Source organism: Coniophora puteana (assembly GCF_000271625.1).
Source record: "Coniophora puteana RWD-64-598 SS2 unplaced genomic scaffold CONPUscaffold_13, whole genome shotgun sequence".
NCBI classification, from domain to species: Eukaryota; Fungi; Basidiomycota; class Agaricomycetes; order Boletales; family Coniophoraceae; genus Coniophora; species Coniophora puteana.
In genome coordinates, this window is record NW_006913065.1 from 247,340 (window position 1) to 264,733 (window position 17,394).

The 17,394-nt window shown below is 53.9% G+C and overlaps 4 protein-coding genes across 4 annotated transcripts; 2 read left to right on the top strand and 2 right to left on the bottom strand.

Moving 5' to 3' along the window:
- Positions 1–3,556: 3,556 nt before the first annotated feature.
- CONPUDRAFT_63354 (plant expansin) lies at positions 3,557–5,929 on the top strand (the record flags this gene model as incomplete). The annotated part of the gene is made up of 2 exons (XM_007774686.1): positions 3,557–3,728; positions 5,784–5,929. Coding segments are annotated over 2 exons (318 nt in total), but the record flags the coding sequence as incomplete, so codon positions are not given.
- A 437-nt stretch (positions 5,930–6,366) lies between these two features.
- Positions 6,367–7,669, top strand: CONPUDRAFT_84592 (uncharacterized protein). Its single transcript, XM_007774819.1, has 3 exons — positions 6,367–7,182; positions 7,240–7,277; positions 7,329–7,669. Exon 1 carries the CDS (start codon positions 6,381–6,383, stop codon positions 6,573–6,575), a length of 195 nt encoding a protein of 64 aa, XP_007773009.1. The 5' UTR covers positions 6,367–6,380; the 3' UTR covers positions 6,576–7,182; positions 7,240–7,277; positions 7,329–7,669.
- Positions 7,670–8,862: 1,193 nt separating this feature from the next.
- CONPUDRAFT_146445 (NAD(P)-binding protein) lies at positions 8,863–10,484 on the bottom strand (the record flags this gene model as incomplete). Its single annotated transcript, XM_007774820.1, has 10 exons — positions 8,863–9,081; positions 9,146–9,225; positions 9,291–9,374; positions 9,431–9,463; positions 9,520–9,670; positions 9,730–9,825; positions 9,881–9,933; positions 9,986–10,196; positions 10,260–10,393; positions 10,446–10,484. 10 exons carry the CDS (start codon positions 10,482–10,484, stop codon positions 8,931–8,933), a joined length of 1,032 nt encoding a protein of 343 aa, XP_007773010.1. The 3' UTR covers positions 8,863–8,930.
- A 1,047-nt stretch (positions 10,485–11,531) lies between these two features.
- CONPUDRAFT_63758 (uncharacterized protein) lies at positions 11,532–12,133 on the bottom strand (the record flags this gene model as incomplete). The annotated part of the gene is made up of 2 exons (XM_007774707.1): positions 11,532–12,002; positions 12,092–12,133. 2 exons carry the CDS (start codon positions 12,131–12,133, stop codon positions 11,532–11,534), a joined length of 513 nt encoding a protein of 170 aa, XP_007772897.1.
- Positions 12,134–17,394: the final 5,261 nt, after the last annotated feature.

Below are 17,394 nucleotides of genomic sequence, written 5' to 3' on the forward strand. Positions count from 1 at the left end.
CGCAAAAGATATCTGCCAGCTCCCCTTCTTTAGTAAGGTTTGTCATACAAATAGTTACGCGCAGACCTTGAGTTCGCACTGATCAGTTCTCTAGGTGATATCAAAGATTCGGCGAACCATCAAGTTCTTCAAGAAGTCTACCCACGCAACAACTGCACTCAAGACGGCACGAAAGGAGCTGAACATATCCCGTGGTCTTGTATCCGTTGGTAAAACCCGTTTTGTGACCATATACCACTCCGGGAACTCGGTGAAGCGCTGCTATCCTGCGATTCAGTCCATATGTACGAAGAAGAAAGTCACTATTCCGGTGCAGTGCCCCATTTAATGTATTCAAACTCTGTGCGACTCACGCCTACTTTAGGACTGTAACAGCTGCTTTATTGAGGGCAGCTATACTGCCTTGCAGTTTCGGGCTGAACTTGACCGGCTGACCGAGATACTTGCTCCAGTTGCGAAAGCAACCACCTGCCTTGAGGCCGTCAACACTGATGTCTCGAGTGTATGTGAGTTTTGGTTGGCCATTGTCGCCTCCTTGTATGATATCCTTGTCACTCGCAAGGATGACTACGAGATCCCTGTAGCAGTTGCTGAGCAGATCCGCCGTCGAGTTAATTACAGATTCAACAAGATGATCAACGATAGCCCTGACGATGTCTATCTCACGGGCTTTGTACTCAATCCTCGTGAGATACCCGCCTTGTTTCTTTTATTACTTATTCATTTGGCTGACACTATGGTTTATCAGGTTACCGTGGTGCAGCCATCATGAAAGATCTGAACCCACTCGCACTTCAACGCCTCAAGATCCCTTCTCAGACTCCAGGCGCTTCAACTTCGGGGAATTCAGAGTACCCCCAGACCCTCCGGCGTGTCGGTCGTTATATGCTTGGTATGCTGCGCATCAAATATGAGAACGAAAAGCAGGTAATCGCTGGGATGACTGCGCGCGAGGCCAATGAGAAGCTCAGGGAGCAGCTTGGCATCTATGCGAGAGGTGGTTATCCCTTTGACCGTCCTCTTGTCAAAGATGAGGCCCCACTTTCCTGGTGGTCAAGGCTCGCCAAGGATACAAGCGGCATGACCCAACCTCTAGCGGTACTGTTCTGGCTCTTATGAATTCTTAACGAGGAAGATTCTCATTTCCCTCTAATTTTTCAGGCGCTTTGTGTTCACCTGTTCTCGATTCGGTGCAACTCGATGGCTGATGAACGGACTGCATCAGTCTATTCTTGGCTCAACTCTTCACGCCGAAACCGGCAGGACGCTTCCACGCTGGCGCGTATGGTCAAGATTCGAAACTTTCATAAGAATAATCCGGAGGTTCGTACTTATGCCCTAATTCGGCTCTATTTTCAACGTGTACTAATTCCATGGCTCTATATTACAGAAACACAAGCCCAAACTTCGCCAAACTGTTAAGTGGCGCGATCTCCAGAAGACCGTGAAGGGAGACAAACCTGGCATCAAATCAGCCGATGACTTTGCAGAAGACGACGATGCCGACGAGAGCGATTCGGATGAAGGCGATGATGATGTCATGTCAGCAGCTGATCCGGACGACGTGGTTGATCAGAGCCTGCTTACTGAGGACGAGAAGGCCGAGGTAACAGAAATGCAGCAGTTTAGCTGCAAGCGTTTTGATCTAGAGGACACGGTGGACCTCTCATCATCGCTTCTGCTTGATCTCCTTGCAGATGAAGGAGTGGCCTCTCGTGCTGGTGCCAGCAACAATGGCACATCCGGTGAGCCAGAGGTTGTTTCTGACGACGCTCCTGAGCCGACAGTTGTCCCAATCAACTGGGATATGTAGTCATATTCAGTAATTACAAAGGCTGCGTGTGCTACGAATTAATTACCCCTATCTATAGCGTTAGTAACTGGGTTAGTGACCTTGCTAGGTTAATGACGTTAGTGACCCGGGTCAGCAACTACGCTGCGGAGTTGCTCACCGTACACTACGGTGAGCACAAACCTCCCGCCGCAACGTTGATTATGTAAGCTCACAACCGAGCATGGCCCCTGTCTTTGGCAGGCTTGTTCTCGAACGTTTGAACCACCACCGCGGCCCTCTGCTCATTCTTCAAGCTTGAAACCCTTCCTCAGGACATTCCGTACATAGCCTTCCCTTATCTGTGCGGATGTTCTATGAATGCACCACATACATGGACTACCATCTCGTCATTCAACAGGGCTTCGAGCCTTCGACTACAACGCTCGGCGATTAACACTCAGCGAAGCTTGGTATGATGGACTACCAGATCTTTACTCCTTTCTCCAGCATGGATCGTAGGAGGAATTATGACCCACTCTGGTGGATAACAGCCTACACGGTCTATTCGCGACCGTACTTACTCGTCAACGACGGGCCTCTCAAAGTCTACGGTGCCCGACAGACTCCAATGGCTGACGTGTCAGGGCAGAATTTCGCCCATACCGAGCTTGTTTCGTCCACGAGAGCATTGAAACATCAATGCATATGCTATCCTTTCCCCTGACATCTTAGCGTCTGTCCCGCTCCGAGACGCATTCAGCGTACATCAACTTGCTGGGTGACTCACTTGGGCAAAGGATTTTCTTCGGAGACCTGGCTGACACCCGTGTGCCCGTATGCTTCATGTATTGGTCCATTGGGTTTCTCGCTACCTGAGCTCATGGCTGTGTTCCTAACGTATGGCTGTTCTGGACTGATAACATACTATGTCTCGGGCACGAAATGCTCTTCACGTCCTAAGGTGACGGGATTACACCCGTACTAGCACTCAACCTAGCAAGTCATCCAAGTAGTGTTCGCGTTCTTATGCTTTTACAGTGGCTTCACATAATAGCGCATGGTTGAGTCTAACTTGCAATCCGTCTCGTCGTCAAGGAGCCAAAGGTCTTGATTTGCGCACTCTTACGCGCGCACTGATATCTCGCTATCTGATTCCGCGCGTTCGTCATCGCCTAAGGTCTTTGCTGTGCTTTTCCGTTCAGGTTCACTTCGACACAGCCATTCTGTCGCGATGGTGTATTCCCTTCTCTTCATGCATGGTCACAACACGTCGCACAGCGTAGCAGCCCGTCAGCGCATTGGTCAGCCCCATGGAGGACTGAGACCTGATCTCTGAATCGTGCTGTAAACAGTCAATCTCTCCGCAGAGGACATGATGATACCCCAGCGAGGACAAACTTGGACATTGCTCTGACAGATCGCGGTTAGTCTTTTCTCGCGGCAGGATAGCTGGCAGGATACTGACATGCGGACTGCGTCTTCCAGCGGCAGGTATAAAAAGAGCGTCTCCGCCAAAGCAAGCCCCCAGTTTCCCCTAGTTTCCCTACCTGTTCATCCTTCGGCTTCTGGTCAAGCGGAGTTCTCTTCTATTCGCACTTCTTGTTACATATAACCTTTTTCACAACATCCGAGATGTTTGTATCCAAAGCCCTTGCTCTTACCGCCATCGCCGTCGCTGCCAACGCGGCCGCTATACGCCGCGACGCTTTTTCTGGCACCCAGACTGGTGACGGTGCGTCCATGCCGCCATATCATACCTCACCGATATTGCGTTATTAACCTCACAAAAATGTAGGCACCTGGTACGCCGTTGGCCTCGGCTCCTGCGGCGTTTCCAACGTGGCGACCGACTTGGTCGTCGCTGTGTCGGAGCAGCTCTACGACACCTATCCTGGCTATACCGGCACGAACCCCAACAACAATCCTGTCTGCGGCAAGAAGATCCAGGCCACCTGTTCGTTTTCTCCCTGTTCTGTAAAACGGGATCCATCTGACTAAACCTTTCGACTATTCAAACAGATGGGGGCAAAAGCGTCAACGTCACCGTCGAGGATCGCTGCACCGCCTGCGCACTGACCGACCTCGACTTCTCTCAGGGTGCATTTGACCAGCTCGCTGCCGAGTCCGTCGGTCGCCTCACCGGCTTCACCTGGACCTGGCTCTAGTTCCTGGGAGGTGCTGAATCGCCCACGAGCACATGGTCTCGTGTAGACTTCTCGTTCCTATTTATCGTATTTATGTCTTCGCATCCCTTCTCTGGTTAGATGTACATGGGCTGTAGCGTTCAAGTAGTCACGCATTGGAAGTGCGCACATTCATTAGACATGTTGTACAGATAGTTCGAACATGAATTGTACTTTGGTCTCTCATCCTCGGGCTGGCAAACTCGGCCATTCACTCTGTAGCTAGCTGAGATAACATTCAACGCTAAATTGCATTTGTTGCGTTCATAGCCTCCTTTCGTATCATTATCCATCTCATTGTCCATGCGGGCGATGCGCCAGGACTCTACTTCGACGGCGGCGGGCCTCGGAGCCGTTCCGCTCCGCCACGGGCCCACCAAGTAGTACAGCCGCCGACTCCGGACACAGAGCTGACTAGCGCTGACTTGGCTTATCCCCTCTCCTCCTCGTCAATCCCGGTTGTTCACATCCGCGCCCCCTTCAATTTGTATTCAGCGACACAGGTGCTGCTCTGACTTCAGCCACTTCATCTCCGAATCGCCATGTGCTTGAGATAGCCAACTGATAGCCACCGTCGCCACGATTCACTCCGCGCGGGCCGCAAGTCACCGCACAAGACACGTACGATGATTAAACGCGCTGGCCTGGGCTCTTGCCGAATGACGCGATCTTTGAGTGTCAAATGCAAACGTCTATGCTTCTCGATAAACATTAGAACTGGTTTTCTCTCTATTGCCTGCGAACCCCTCTGCTGGATGATCTACGAATCTTCGGATGCTTATATGAGGCCTCCGTAGTAACGAACTATGCTTTAACCTGGCAACAAGAACTTCACTTAGGCATCAACGAGTGACATTCACTTTTACTGAGCTGTGTCTTTCATAGCCTCCATCTTGATGTAAGCTTCGGAAAGCACAGTGTCTACGTCTATTCGCTGTTCGCTACTGCATGTGTTTTTGATCTCTCCTCGTGCACTCTTTCGCCCTGGAACGCTTCAGCACAGCACTTGGCAGCAAAATGGGGGTATTCAATTCTCTTCACTCATGGAAACGCGGAACTTCATCAAGACGATGCGTTGGCAGACTTATGGTGTTGCACGGGCCGAGCACTTCATTGCACTGCCAATTTATGCCCTCAGTGCAACGCTTGCTTTTGTCATTAGGGTCATCGCACTCTTGCAGCGGATGTGGAAACGGCCAGCTAGACAGCTTACTACATCTGACCAGACTGCCATCGACGGCTTCTCTCGCAGCGCGGCGAAGCATGTGGGTCCAAGTCATATAAAAGACTCCCTCTGCGGACGGTAGTAGACCCTACCCTCATCTGCACTTCTTTCATCCGCTTCTGGTCAAGCGAACTTCACTCTCTTTATTCGACACTTTCTTGTCCCATACACAACTTCACCTTCACCTCAACAAATATGTTTGTTTCTAAGGCTCTCGCTTTCGTCGCTCTCGCCGTCGTCGCCAACGCAGCTGCCATCCCCGAGACTCGCTCTACCCCATCGTATCTCACCGGCACTCAGACGGGTGACGGTACGTCCCTACATTTTCCTGTACTATTGCCGTAGGCTGTCAAACATACTGACTGAAACAAAACCATAGGTACCTGGTACCAGGACGGCCTTGGCGCTTGCGGCATCACCAACTCTCCCAGCGACTTGATTGTCGCCGTGTCAGAGAGTCTCTTTGACACGTACCCCGGCTACTCCGGCACGAACCCTAACAGCAACCCTGTCTGCAACAAGAAGATCAAGGCTAACTGTAAGTAGCACCCTGCATCCCGCTCCCCTTCGGCTCCTATAGTGTAATTAACCCATTTAAAAGACCAGGGCAAGAGCGTCACTGTCACCGTCACGGACCGCTGCACTGGCTGCACCTTGACCGACCTCGACTTCTCGCAGGGTGCCTTCGACAAACTTGCCGCCGAGTCCGCCGGCCGCCTCCACGGCGTCACCTGGACCTGGGTCTAAAGTCGGCGGCTGATTATTCATCTACGAGCAACTGGCCTCGTTTACGCCTATTGTTATAACATTATTTATCGTATTTATATCTGCAGACTCTGCGATACCATGTGTGTTGTCAAAGTAGTAGCCCCTCTGTGACGGGAACTCGAACGTAGTTTACTGGTATTCCGGATATAAGATCTGGTTTCAAAGTCAGTTCATATGCGCGCGTTTGTCGTCAAGAATTAAGATGGCTTGATACGTTATAGATTACCATGCTGAGTCACGGCTGGTCAAGCGATTCTCCGCATGGTAAGTTTCACCGTCAAAGGTAGAAAGGCCTAATCAACTCGCCATGCATAAAGTGCATTACCTTGAATCGATTCCGAGCTGTCAGTCTGAGTTGGCAGTACTGGTGAGGTGACTTCACAACGGGTGTTCGGAAAATGCCAATGATATATATATTTAAAGACACGAAATGCAACATTGCGACCACTGTACAGATAACCCGCTCGAACCGTCAAAACTAGTACCTAAGATAGCACTGGGAACGCAAGTGCTAAAACGCACTAAGAATAGACGCGAAGTCCTTCAAGCTGTCACGTCGGGGCCACCGAAGGACGAGACACGAAGTCCCAACACAAAGGCGAGCACACCAGATCGTGAGAGGTGACTGAGGCACGAGGCCTCCGAGGCTAGCGACCGAAGTCACTAGGGAAAGAGACCGAAGTCTCTAAGGGGTTCAAAAAATTTGGGGCAAATATACCCAATATCGAGGTGGTGCAGAAGCCCCAAAACCTCTTGCTCCACGCAGGCGGGATGTGAGTCCGCACCAACGCTGAAGCACGACCGGGCCAGTAAAAGCGCCGCGGTCGTTGGCGAGACTGGAGACGACAGCGCCGGAGTCGACTCTAGAGTCGGTGGTTGCCAGAGCTAATCGCCAGAGAGCTGCCAGAGAGAGTCGCCTTGGCAGTCGCCGGAGGAGGTAACTGCCAAAGAGTCGCCGCAGTCGGTCGCCAGAGTAAGTCGTTGGTGGGAGGAAAACGTTATCGAGATAGAAGTCGAAAGCACCATACGACTGATGTTGTTGAACGTACAAATGCCATGGTGTTGAGAAGTCGTTGCGACTACCGGCGTTGGGACCGAGGGGCGGCTGTCGAGAATCAGCGCCAGCAGAGAAATTGGTGACGAGCAGACATAGACATCGCAGCGGAGAGCACGACTAGAGCATTTTTTTCCGCAGCAAGCAGCGCCTCTCGCGGGCTCTTGTGCTGCTGGTCCTGGAGGAGAAGGCCATCAGACGAGTGGACGCTGACAAAAATAATCCAAGGACTTACCCAATCGGATCAAGACAGGCCACTAGTGACTAGTGTTTCTGAGAGAGAATGGGTCAGATATGACAACGGCGACAAGCAACGAAACATACCGTTTTTGCCTTATGAGAGGCGGAGCCAACCGAATGGCGGTTGAACGGTTAGAGGTCATCGTAAGAATGTTCTAGTAGCCCGTGCACATAGCAGTCGCCGAGCATGGGTCCGCGTCGTGAGCAGCGTCGGTCAGCGCCGCGGCCGACGTTTCCTACACTAGCCACGGCCTTGAATACGTGGGCATCATGCAGGCCACTCAGCACGCGCGGGCATTTTTCCAAACTCCAGCCAATGCTAGCGCGCAACTGCGACACTGGAAGGGCCTGCCGACAGCACGACGGGTGAAGAGAAAATCATAGCCGTGGAGAGGAGGTGGCTGAGAGGAGAGAGGAGAGAGAAGCTGGAGGGAGCTGAGGAGTTTTTCGACGGAGGAGGGCCTGCCTTTTATCCCGTTTCGACACCGAGCTACAGAATATTTATCCTTGTTGATTTCTCATTTTTCCTCTTTGCATTTGCGGGGGGACCGGCAAGCGCTTGTTGAAGTGTCAACCCGATGACTCGTGCGCTCAGAAGGTGGCCTCGCTCCTTTTTTGTTTCGGATGATGTGCCGTGCGAGGGCCGTGCACTAGTCAGCTTCGAGATCGAAGGGTTAGTCGGTTGGCCGTGCCAGACATCCTTCAAGTCCGCTTTGGGAAGGCGGGTACTTAGAGTGTGAGAACGGAGAAAGGTAGGGCGGGAACACCACGGACCTGACGCTGCGTCCGGGTCGCGCCACCAGGGTCGTGGTCGGGTAAGCCAAGGGCAAGCTGGCAACACGTTTGAAAGCCTAACGTCACGGGCTCGCGCCTTAACTCCGGCTCATCTGGGAGACGAACTCTGACGAACTGCAACGAGCCGCCTCCGAGCTTTCCGCGTCCCCGCCAGAAGTGCAAATCCAGTTGACCGTCACATCAAGATACCGCCACCGACTCGTAGATCGGAGATGAAATGCCCGATCCTTCCGTGATCACTTGAGCAGGAAGATAAGGTATTTCACTCCAGGAAATCGGCGCCTCTCGCGCTCGCGCTAACTTGCTCCGAGCGCGTCCGAATTTGCTAGGTCATAAGAAGGGAGGGGACGGACTGATAGGCCAGAAAGCACGCCGGAAAATAGGACAAGTTGTTCCGTAAGGGCCATAATATCACACCGGACCGCTAGAGGCGAGAAGAGGTGACCAGGCGTTGCGATCGGACCTCGCCTGGAAAGGACAAAAAGAATACAACGTCAGCGCCTTGGAATTGGGAAATATAATTGGCCAAATACCGAATAACGTAGCCGACAATGCGTGGCCTTAAGACAGACTCCGACGCCAGACGGTTGTGGTGGTGCTTATGTGCTTTCCATGACCTCCCTCGGAACTAGCACGCTTCCAAGGACGCTTAATTCAAACCTCTGTCGTGTCTTCTTTTCCCTTAACAAGCTCGCTGCGGAGGATATGTTTCAGCCGCCTGATGGGTATACTGCTTCGATGCATGCCACATGACTCAGAGCGACCTATCCGCTGATGTCTGGCCAACGTGTTCTTCTCGCTCATAGACAAATTTAGTCGGATGAGAAAAATAACATTTCATTTGAGTGAATGAGCAAGACTAGTCCACAGCATCCCTTTGGCGTGGCACAATCAATCCTTGGAGACCTTGATGACGACTTTGCCAACATGCCTTTGCGATTCGAGGTGGGCGTACGCATCGACGGTCTGCTCGAAGGGGAAGACCTTATCGATGACGGGCTTGATGTTACGGGCAGTAAAGAGGCGGTTCATGGCGTTGAATCTGAGCGACGGAGAATCCCTTTTTAGTCACCACACATCGAGTATTTCAAGGGCGACGATCTTACGATGCCACCGAGCCAACTAGCACACCATGATAGTTCATGGCTTTCAAGATAATGTTTAGGATAGGAACTTGGCTTTCGCCCTAGCCTTCGGGTTAGAAATCGCGCATCACTTATTGGAGAGGATAGGGATAGGTGGTCATCGTACCTGCGCTACGTGCCCGATAACATGGATATGTCCACCCATACGTATCGCGTTTCCGGACTTCGGGATCGTGCCAGGTCCCCCAACCTTCATGCGAACATCTATGAGTTATGTACTCAAATTCAGAACTACTATGCACCCACTTCGATAGTATGGTCAACCCCTCTACCGCCGGTCTACGTGATGGATTGGTCAGACGTACAGAGGCCAGAGGGATAAGGTATACACGCACGATCTCTAAGACCTTCTCGTCCCAGTTGGGGATTGTGTTGTAGTTGATAGTGTGGTGAGCGCCGAGCTGTTTGGCGATCTTGAGCTTTTCATCCGATGAAGAGGTGACGATGACCTCCGCTCCAGAAGCGACAGCAATCTGAAGGCCGAAGCTGGATGTGTAGGATCGACGTTAAGTTTAGTCGACAACGCTACGAGTGAGAGGGCTTACATGGAGACTCCGCCTGTGCCGAGGATGAGCACGGTGTCGCCGCCCTTGAGGGGCTTAGGACCAAGAAGGGCGTTGTAGGCAGTTACGGCTGCGCAGCTGTTGAAGGAGCGTCAATAAAGACGGTGTCCGGAGTAGCAGCAATATTGCTCACGGAAGCGTAGATCCTTCTTCATACGACAGGTGCTCCGGAATGCGAACAAGCGACTAAATGAGGGGTGAGCCCAGCGAAGAGTTCAAGCAGGAAGAGCGCACGCACTACCGCAGGGACCTTCATGTACTCCCTGAGGACACCGTCAACGGCGCCACCGAGGCTGGTGGCCCATGTCTCCGGGGTGGTGTCACCATGGAGATGATCGAGCGAGAAGTTGGAGCAGACGCGGTCGCCGACCTTCCAGCCCTTGACATCTTGCCCGACTGAGACGATCTCGCCAGCCATGTCAGAACCAGGGATGACGTTCGGCTTTGAGCTGCCAGCTAGTTGAGCCTGGAGAAACGTCTCCGAACACGGACGAACTTGAAGAAAGACGCACCCGCGATATTGTCCAGTCGAGACCATGAGATCGCGGTACTGCAAGGAAACGGCATGAACCTTGACAAGGACCTCCGTCGGGTTAGGCTCCTCGATAGGAGATTCGACAAGTTTGAAGTTTTTGTAACCGCCGCCCTGCAATGTATTTGTCTGTCAGAGGCTCCACGCAGAAAACGACTAAAGTCACGTTTGAGCGCCATTCACGAATATTTTGAGGAAGAGACATGTTTAAGGTGAGCGGGGTGTTATGATTATGAGCAGTGGGGTGGGGTGAGTGCGATTTGGGATGAGGATGACTTCCGACTCGAAACAGCTACTGTTATATGTGCACGGACAACAAGGAGTCGTCCCTTAGTACGGCCTACCGACGAATCAGATCTTGAGGAGTGCGCACAGGGCCGCTCACTAAACCTCGGCCTTAGACATTGGGCCTTCCGAGCGTCGAAGTAATGAGAGTACTAAGAAGCAAGGATGAACTTAACTGAGTAAAGCGGTCAGTACGAGGAAGCGACGATGAACTTATTCAGCCTTAACCATGGGGGAAGATGATAAACCAAGACCTTCGCATCATAACAACGTTAACATATCGCCATTATAAATCCTGGCGTTTTACACGCAGTTACAGCGCTGAGTAACTAGGAAAAGTGTAAGACCTGCTAGAGCTCACCTTTAGTCAGCGCTTCCAAGCGCCCGTCTTACTCAGCCGCTGGCTCTATCAGCGTTGTCTTTGGTTGTCAGCGTCAAGGCGAGACTCCGACTCAATTTACATTGTGCGGAGTTTATAACTCTGACAAGACAAGTGAAAGTGTTTGGTCCTATGTGCAGAGCTTCAAGTTGTCGGAAGTCAATGAGCTGGGAAAGAGGCGCTGATGGTTCGCAAAAAGACAGTTCCGGTCTGGGGCCGGGTGCAACGCCCGGTAACTCACGAAGGATCCGGCGGCTTGATCCCGGGCCGCTCGTTCTGCACCCCATTAATTGTCCTTGAATCCTAGTTGGAGAGTAGCTGGCCCCCAAACCCATCTCCGACCTTAGCACCTGAGGATAAAGTGTAGTAAGAGCACAAGTGGCATGTAGGCAGCGAGCTAGCTATAATACACGAAGGACATGCGTCTCGGCAGGAAGGCACGAGAAGACGAGCAGTAGAAAACAGTTGAGAAAACGCCGACAAAGAGACATCGAGGTCATAACAAGTTGCTACATGGGAAGAAAAGGATGAAAGGGACACTAGCGCTTTTCAGTCACGAAGTAGAGCATGGACCGCAAGGCATCATCTTCACTCGGTGCGAGTCCGCTTCCCCGGCCGCTCCAGCGTGCCGTCCCCCTCCACGGCTGCCTCCCCGTCCTTCTGCTGCGAGCTATTCTCCACGCTCCCGGATCGGCTCTTAGCAGCAGTGGCGGTAGCATTCCCAGCCCCAGCGGCGGCACCATCCGCGTCCGCAGGACCACCACGCAGGACCTCGAGCTCGCCCTCGAGCCTCTGGCGCGCGGTACGCTCCTGCTCCCACAGCCTGCGCACCTCCTCGAGCTGCGCCTGCAGGTCGCCCATCGCCTGGTCCATAAGCAGCTTCTCGAGCGTCCACTTCTCGATATTGCGCGCCTCGTTCTCCTTGAGGTGGTGGATGTACTGCACCGCGCGGTGCAGGATCGCGCCTTTCGCCTTTTCGCCCGACGAATTAGGCACGATGCGCCCGAGCTCGTTGATGCCGTCGTTGATATTGCTGCGGCGCCGTCGCTCAACCTCTTTCTATATGATGGAGAAGGGGGGGAAAAGGGAAAGACTCGGGTGTTAGCAAATACGCGGGCGAAGAAAAGGAGACGGAGAGGAAGGCGTACGTGGTTGTCTTTTCGTTGTCTCGCCCACTCGTCGCTGCCCATGGCGGCATTCCGACTGCTTCTCGAGCGCCCGCCGGCACTCACCGGGGCCCCTGGGGTCTGCTGCACGGGCGAAGCGTCGTTGTCTTCTGTGCCGCTTTCTTCGACCTCTTGCTGGGCAGCAGCAGCAGCGCTGAGCTGTCCAAGATTCGGCGGCCCTCGAGGATGTGAGCTCGGGCCCGGATCACTCGTCACAGGAAACTGCGTGACGGATGAACCGCCGAAGGAGGTGGGATGACTGAGGGTAGCAAGGGCTGTAGCAGCATCTTCTGGACCGAGGGAGCCATTATCCATAAGCTGAGAAGACGCGTCGTCAGAATCTGTCCCAGAACCTCGGCGAAACATCATGAGAAAAGTAACAGAAACCGCCGCCGCGAGAGCACGACCGTTGTCGAGAACACCGTCTCTACCCCTGAGCTTAACGTGACGAATGTCAAAGATCACGTGGGCCGTATGAAAGTCGATCATGCGACCCAAAGCTCCAAAGAACACCCTCACCTAAGCGGGCGTTCTTTGTATTCATCCATCCTTCACACTCCACGGACCGTTCGACACGTCCCGAAACTCTGGCGCAGGGATAGGCGACAAACGATAACAAACGGAACGGCGAACGGGATTGAAGATAGGGACCAAACGTCGGAGAGAGACTCACCTTCTTCAACATGGGATACTGGCTCAGGATGTTCGTCAAGTGTTGCTGGTTCGCGGTGCCGTCGAGCGGGAAGCCGGGGGTCACCCCTGGCGGAACCGCGGCCGGAGGTGCGCCTTTTTGAGCGGGCTGATTTGAGGGGTTCGGCGTCTCCGCGAAGTTGAGGGTGGGGTCATGGGTGGGTTGTGCTTGGGCCATGTCGGAAGGTAAGGTGGAGGGTAGGGGCCGATGTTATATTGCAGATGCAGAGGCAGAGGCGGGGGTGCGTGCGTGCGTTTCACGAGACGGCGACGCCTATCGCAGGAGATAATGGGATCGTTGGCCGCAAGCGACGACTCGGCAGAACGCGCTGCGGATGACCTGCGTACGACATGGATTTAGTACACGAACGAGGCGTCATGCATATCACAGCGTGGGACGAGCGGGAGATAGTATTAAGAGGGGTCTCTTCAACGAAGCCAAAGTAGGAGCACACTATCGCTTAGTGCGTCACCCAACGTGTGCATAGAACATCGCAAGGCAAATTCATGGATTTGGAGTCTCACCAGTCGATAGTGCAGCGTGTGCACAGGGACCCTAAGGCGAGGACGAGGAGACGAAGGGCGAGATGGTGATGCGGGTGGGTCACGGGGTGTGAGGGTGTAAGTCACGGGCAAGTCACATGGAGCCGCGCAATATAAAGCCTCTCTGCATGCCAAACAGGTGTAAACACCACCCACTTCACACGCCTCCTATGTTGAGCCACCCGAAGCGGCCCGGGATGGATCAGCGCCCTGCGGACTGTGGAAGACACCGTCGAGCCCCGAGAAAAAGCGGAAGAAACATGGGCAGCGCTGTAGAGAGTCGACGAGGGATGATGGTCGTGGTTGAGGATGAGGCAACACAGCCGGCGGTTGCTGTCAAACAGGTTAGCGAGAGGCGTGACCTGCACGTGGGCGGAGAGGGCGCGTCTTATCTGTCGTTTTGCAACCTGCGCGTCGATGTTGGCGTCGAGCATCGAGGTACCCGCTTCACCACGAAGGCATTTTGGGGATCTCGCAGGCGTTTATCCGTAGCCAATATAGATGACCGCGCAGGGCGCTGACTTGGTCAGGGGAATACACGGGTGTATTGTCCGAAACCGATGATCCAGTCGTGGGTGACTACTTCTCGTGGCAGAATGCACGGGACTCGATTCACATCACTCGACCATGCCAATCTACTAGATGTAGACGGTGGACGCACGGAGAGGCAACACGGATGTTAGCCAGGCTTGGGCACAATTTCAGATGATCGCATGCGCGACTTGTCATTTTTCGAAGTACTTCTTGTCTCAGAAAGTGAACCTGGATAAATTACCACGGCACCGCCTCTGATATCAGGAAAGAAACGGGTATTATTGAGCTTTCTGAGACAACAGGTTCGTTTGCTACCACATTGCCCATTTGTACTGAGGGATAACGTCATCAGAGCGAAAATGTGAGCAGATCCTAAAGCGCGCAATAACGTTAACTCACCAAGTCTAGAAAACCAGGACGTTTTGGGAAGAAAGAAGCTACGATCTGCGTCTCAGAGCCTATGGAGAACGACGGTCTTCTTATGTTTCGTCTGCCTGAGGGAGGCTATAAAGCCTACAAAACGACTCCATTCTTGACATCCTCGTTTGCCATTAATCCGCTGTTCTTTGGGAAAATGGAGCGTACGAGGTGGCCGAGGAGATTCAGTTCCTCTACTAGCCCTGTATGCACTGATAGTTGATGAAGTACATACGACAAACTTGTATTGATCGCCGTAGCATCATACGCCTCGTGCGTTGGTCATTTCTAGCCTAGAGGGCTGCTCATCCTCAGCAGCGGGATGTGTCGGTTGCTGCTGCGCTAGTGGCACATACGAATTCTTGCTGGGGGCCAGTGACAAGGTCATCGCTCTCGACACCACAAGGAAGGAAGGAGCAGAAGTGTTCGTTCGCGGCGAAATTACCGAAGAAAATAATTAACAACGGCTCTCAAGCTCAGAGGTGCACAGGCCGTTCCTTACAGGGCAACAATACGACAAAGACAGCTATCCCGGATTGTGTGGAGTCGAGAAGCGTGCTGGTGCACACTCGAGGGCGCCGCATGGTCGCGTTTACGGCAGCATGAGTCACGATGACCGGCCACGGTATTGCAAATCGTCTCTACGAGCGTTTGACCCAGGCCCAGGTCATCGTCGCTCGCCGAATCATTTTTTATTGTGCACATAAACGCATCGAGGGGCTTATCAAATCTGCCGCGCTTGAGGCTACTAATGCCCGAAGTTTTCCAGTATTAGCGAGCCATATTTTCCAACATTGATGAACCATACCGGGTCGTTGAACGTGAGGCACGAGGTCTTCCTGAGGTCATGCCAATTTCTCGGGCATAGAAAGCCCTACGCCCTACCAGCTATCCTACGCGAGACACCTGTTCTTTCGCGAGACATCATGACTAGGTCCCTCGTCCGAGCCCGAGATCAGCTTCTCCCGGGACAAAAACGAACAGACCAGCCCTGAAAACACGCTCCACCCACCCCAGCCGATCTTCAGGGATGCTATAGGCACCTCAAGAGCCGTACTTGGAGCCGTATGCACCTGGCCTCGTGTTTCGTTCCAAAAAGGCGACGCACAGCACCCTCGTTTTTTGCCTGCCCACCTGCCCGAACGTTCTTCGAACGAGCCCCCGGCGCCTAAGTAATGGAACCAAGCTAGCGTCTACAGCAAGTGTGGAAAGTCCATGGACACCGCGCCACCGACCGGACTCGCTGATTGGGTGATATTGGGTGGCGGAACGGGTTCGTGGGAAGGGATGTCACGATGGTCATTGGACGCCTCGAACCTCGAGGGCCTCGTGTTCAGGTTCAGGGTTAATTATGGCCTAGGGCCTGCTGCGTTATCGCGTCGCCTGTGCGAGAATCCCGCAATACAGTATCAACAGAAGAAGGGGAGGAGGGAAACGATCAGTGTTCCCGGCGGAACTTGCTGTGCGTTCGACTGATCGTGAGCCGGCCGGGCGAACCGGGCAGCGGGCTGGTTGAGCGGATCGGGCGTTCCAAGATGGTAAGAGTTCATCGTTTTTTTTGAGCGGACCCGTTCGCGTAGTGTGTCAGGGCATGGACGCAAAAAGGGTCGATGGAGACGCTTTCAATACAGTTGGATGTCACCGGGTGTCATTAGACGGATATATTGCCAATTTCCAAGGGACGGAGTGGCGGCGGGGTGAGCCGAGCACTATCAGGACGTGATCAGCTAGCTGTAATACATTGTGGGTCCATCTTCCCTCGCCGATTTCGGCCTGATATAGGCAAGTTGCTGTGTGGTTGTTGAATAATGGAAGCGATGTCGAGTCATCGAGCCGTGTCCAACCTGCCCAATCCGGGGCGGAATGTATTGTGTTGGAGTGGCTTCTTGTTCGTTGCGATGATGAAAGGCCAGGGCCGGAATTTGGAGTGCCCCAGAGCCGTCCGCTGTTTCCAATCAGACGAACCGAGCAACAAGCTGTGGCAAAGTGGCAAAGGCGTTGCTCGAATGCTGCCATCAAGCCTCACGAGCGCACGAGCCACTGCTTCCTGCCCAGGTATATAAAGGGGGGCCACTCGCCCGTCTCTCTTTCCTCACCTCCCCTCACTTCCCTCATCCGCCACTGGGCAAGTCCACTCCCCTCCTCCCTCACCCATCGCCTCACGCTCATCATCTCCCTAGACGCCCATCAACTGGCTGCGCGAGAAGCCATGCCGCAATCGGCAGGTCAGTCCTGCTGCTCCTCTTCGTGGATGGCCCATGATCCTGACCGGTCCTCTCCTCCCCAGGTACCCTCAAGACGGTACGCGGACGGCCATACGAACGGAGACTTCGTAAGTGTCCCCTCAGCTCCACCAACACATCCAATCCTGACGCCCGCCACACAGCATAGGGCTCGTCCCGGAGGTTCTCCGAAGTCCCCAGCGGGTCCTGCATCCCAAGCTGCGCGGGCGGCGAGGTCGGTCGCATAAAGTCGCCTCTGCTCTCAGCACCGGTCCCTGAGAGCACGCACTTTGACCCCCTGCCCTCTGTGCAGAGTCCACGTTCGACGTCGCGTGTGCCCTACGCCCATAAGCTCCATGCCGAGTCGTAGTCCACCGAGATTTGCGAGCGGCCTCTGGTCTTCCCGCCCCGGGTCCACCGCGCGACCTCTCGTCCGTCGGAGGCCTCCCACATAGCCCAATTCGCATGCTGCAGGCATCTAGACGTCGTGCGGCGCGCCAGGAGCGGAAAGGCCACACCGTGTTGTCACCGGTGATGTTGTTTGCTTCGGCAGCTCGGCGCCGCGCGCGTGCCCGTGCCCTCGCGGTCCAAGCGGTGTAAGCTTCCTCCGCTCAGCGGAGCCGCCATATGCTTGTCGACCATGTGTTCGTGGGTGTAGGCAGGGTCGTGGGCTCCTAGTCGGCCTGTGCGGTTTCGACCCGGGCCTGGCGCTATGACGGGGTCCAACCCGAGGTCCTCGGGCGACACAGGGGCAAGGTGGTTTCGTCGTCGTCTCGCTCAAGATGTGCCAGGAAGACGTTCAAGTATGGATTTCGCCTTCGGTTTGCGCTGATTCGTTGGTTCCCAGGTGCCGTCTCAAGATGAACACCTCAACATTGT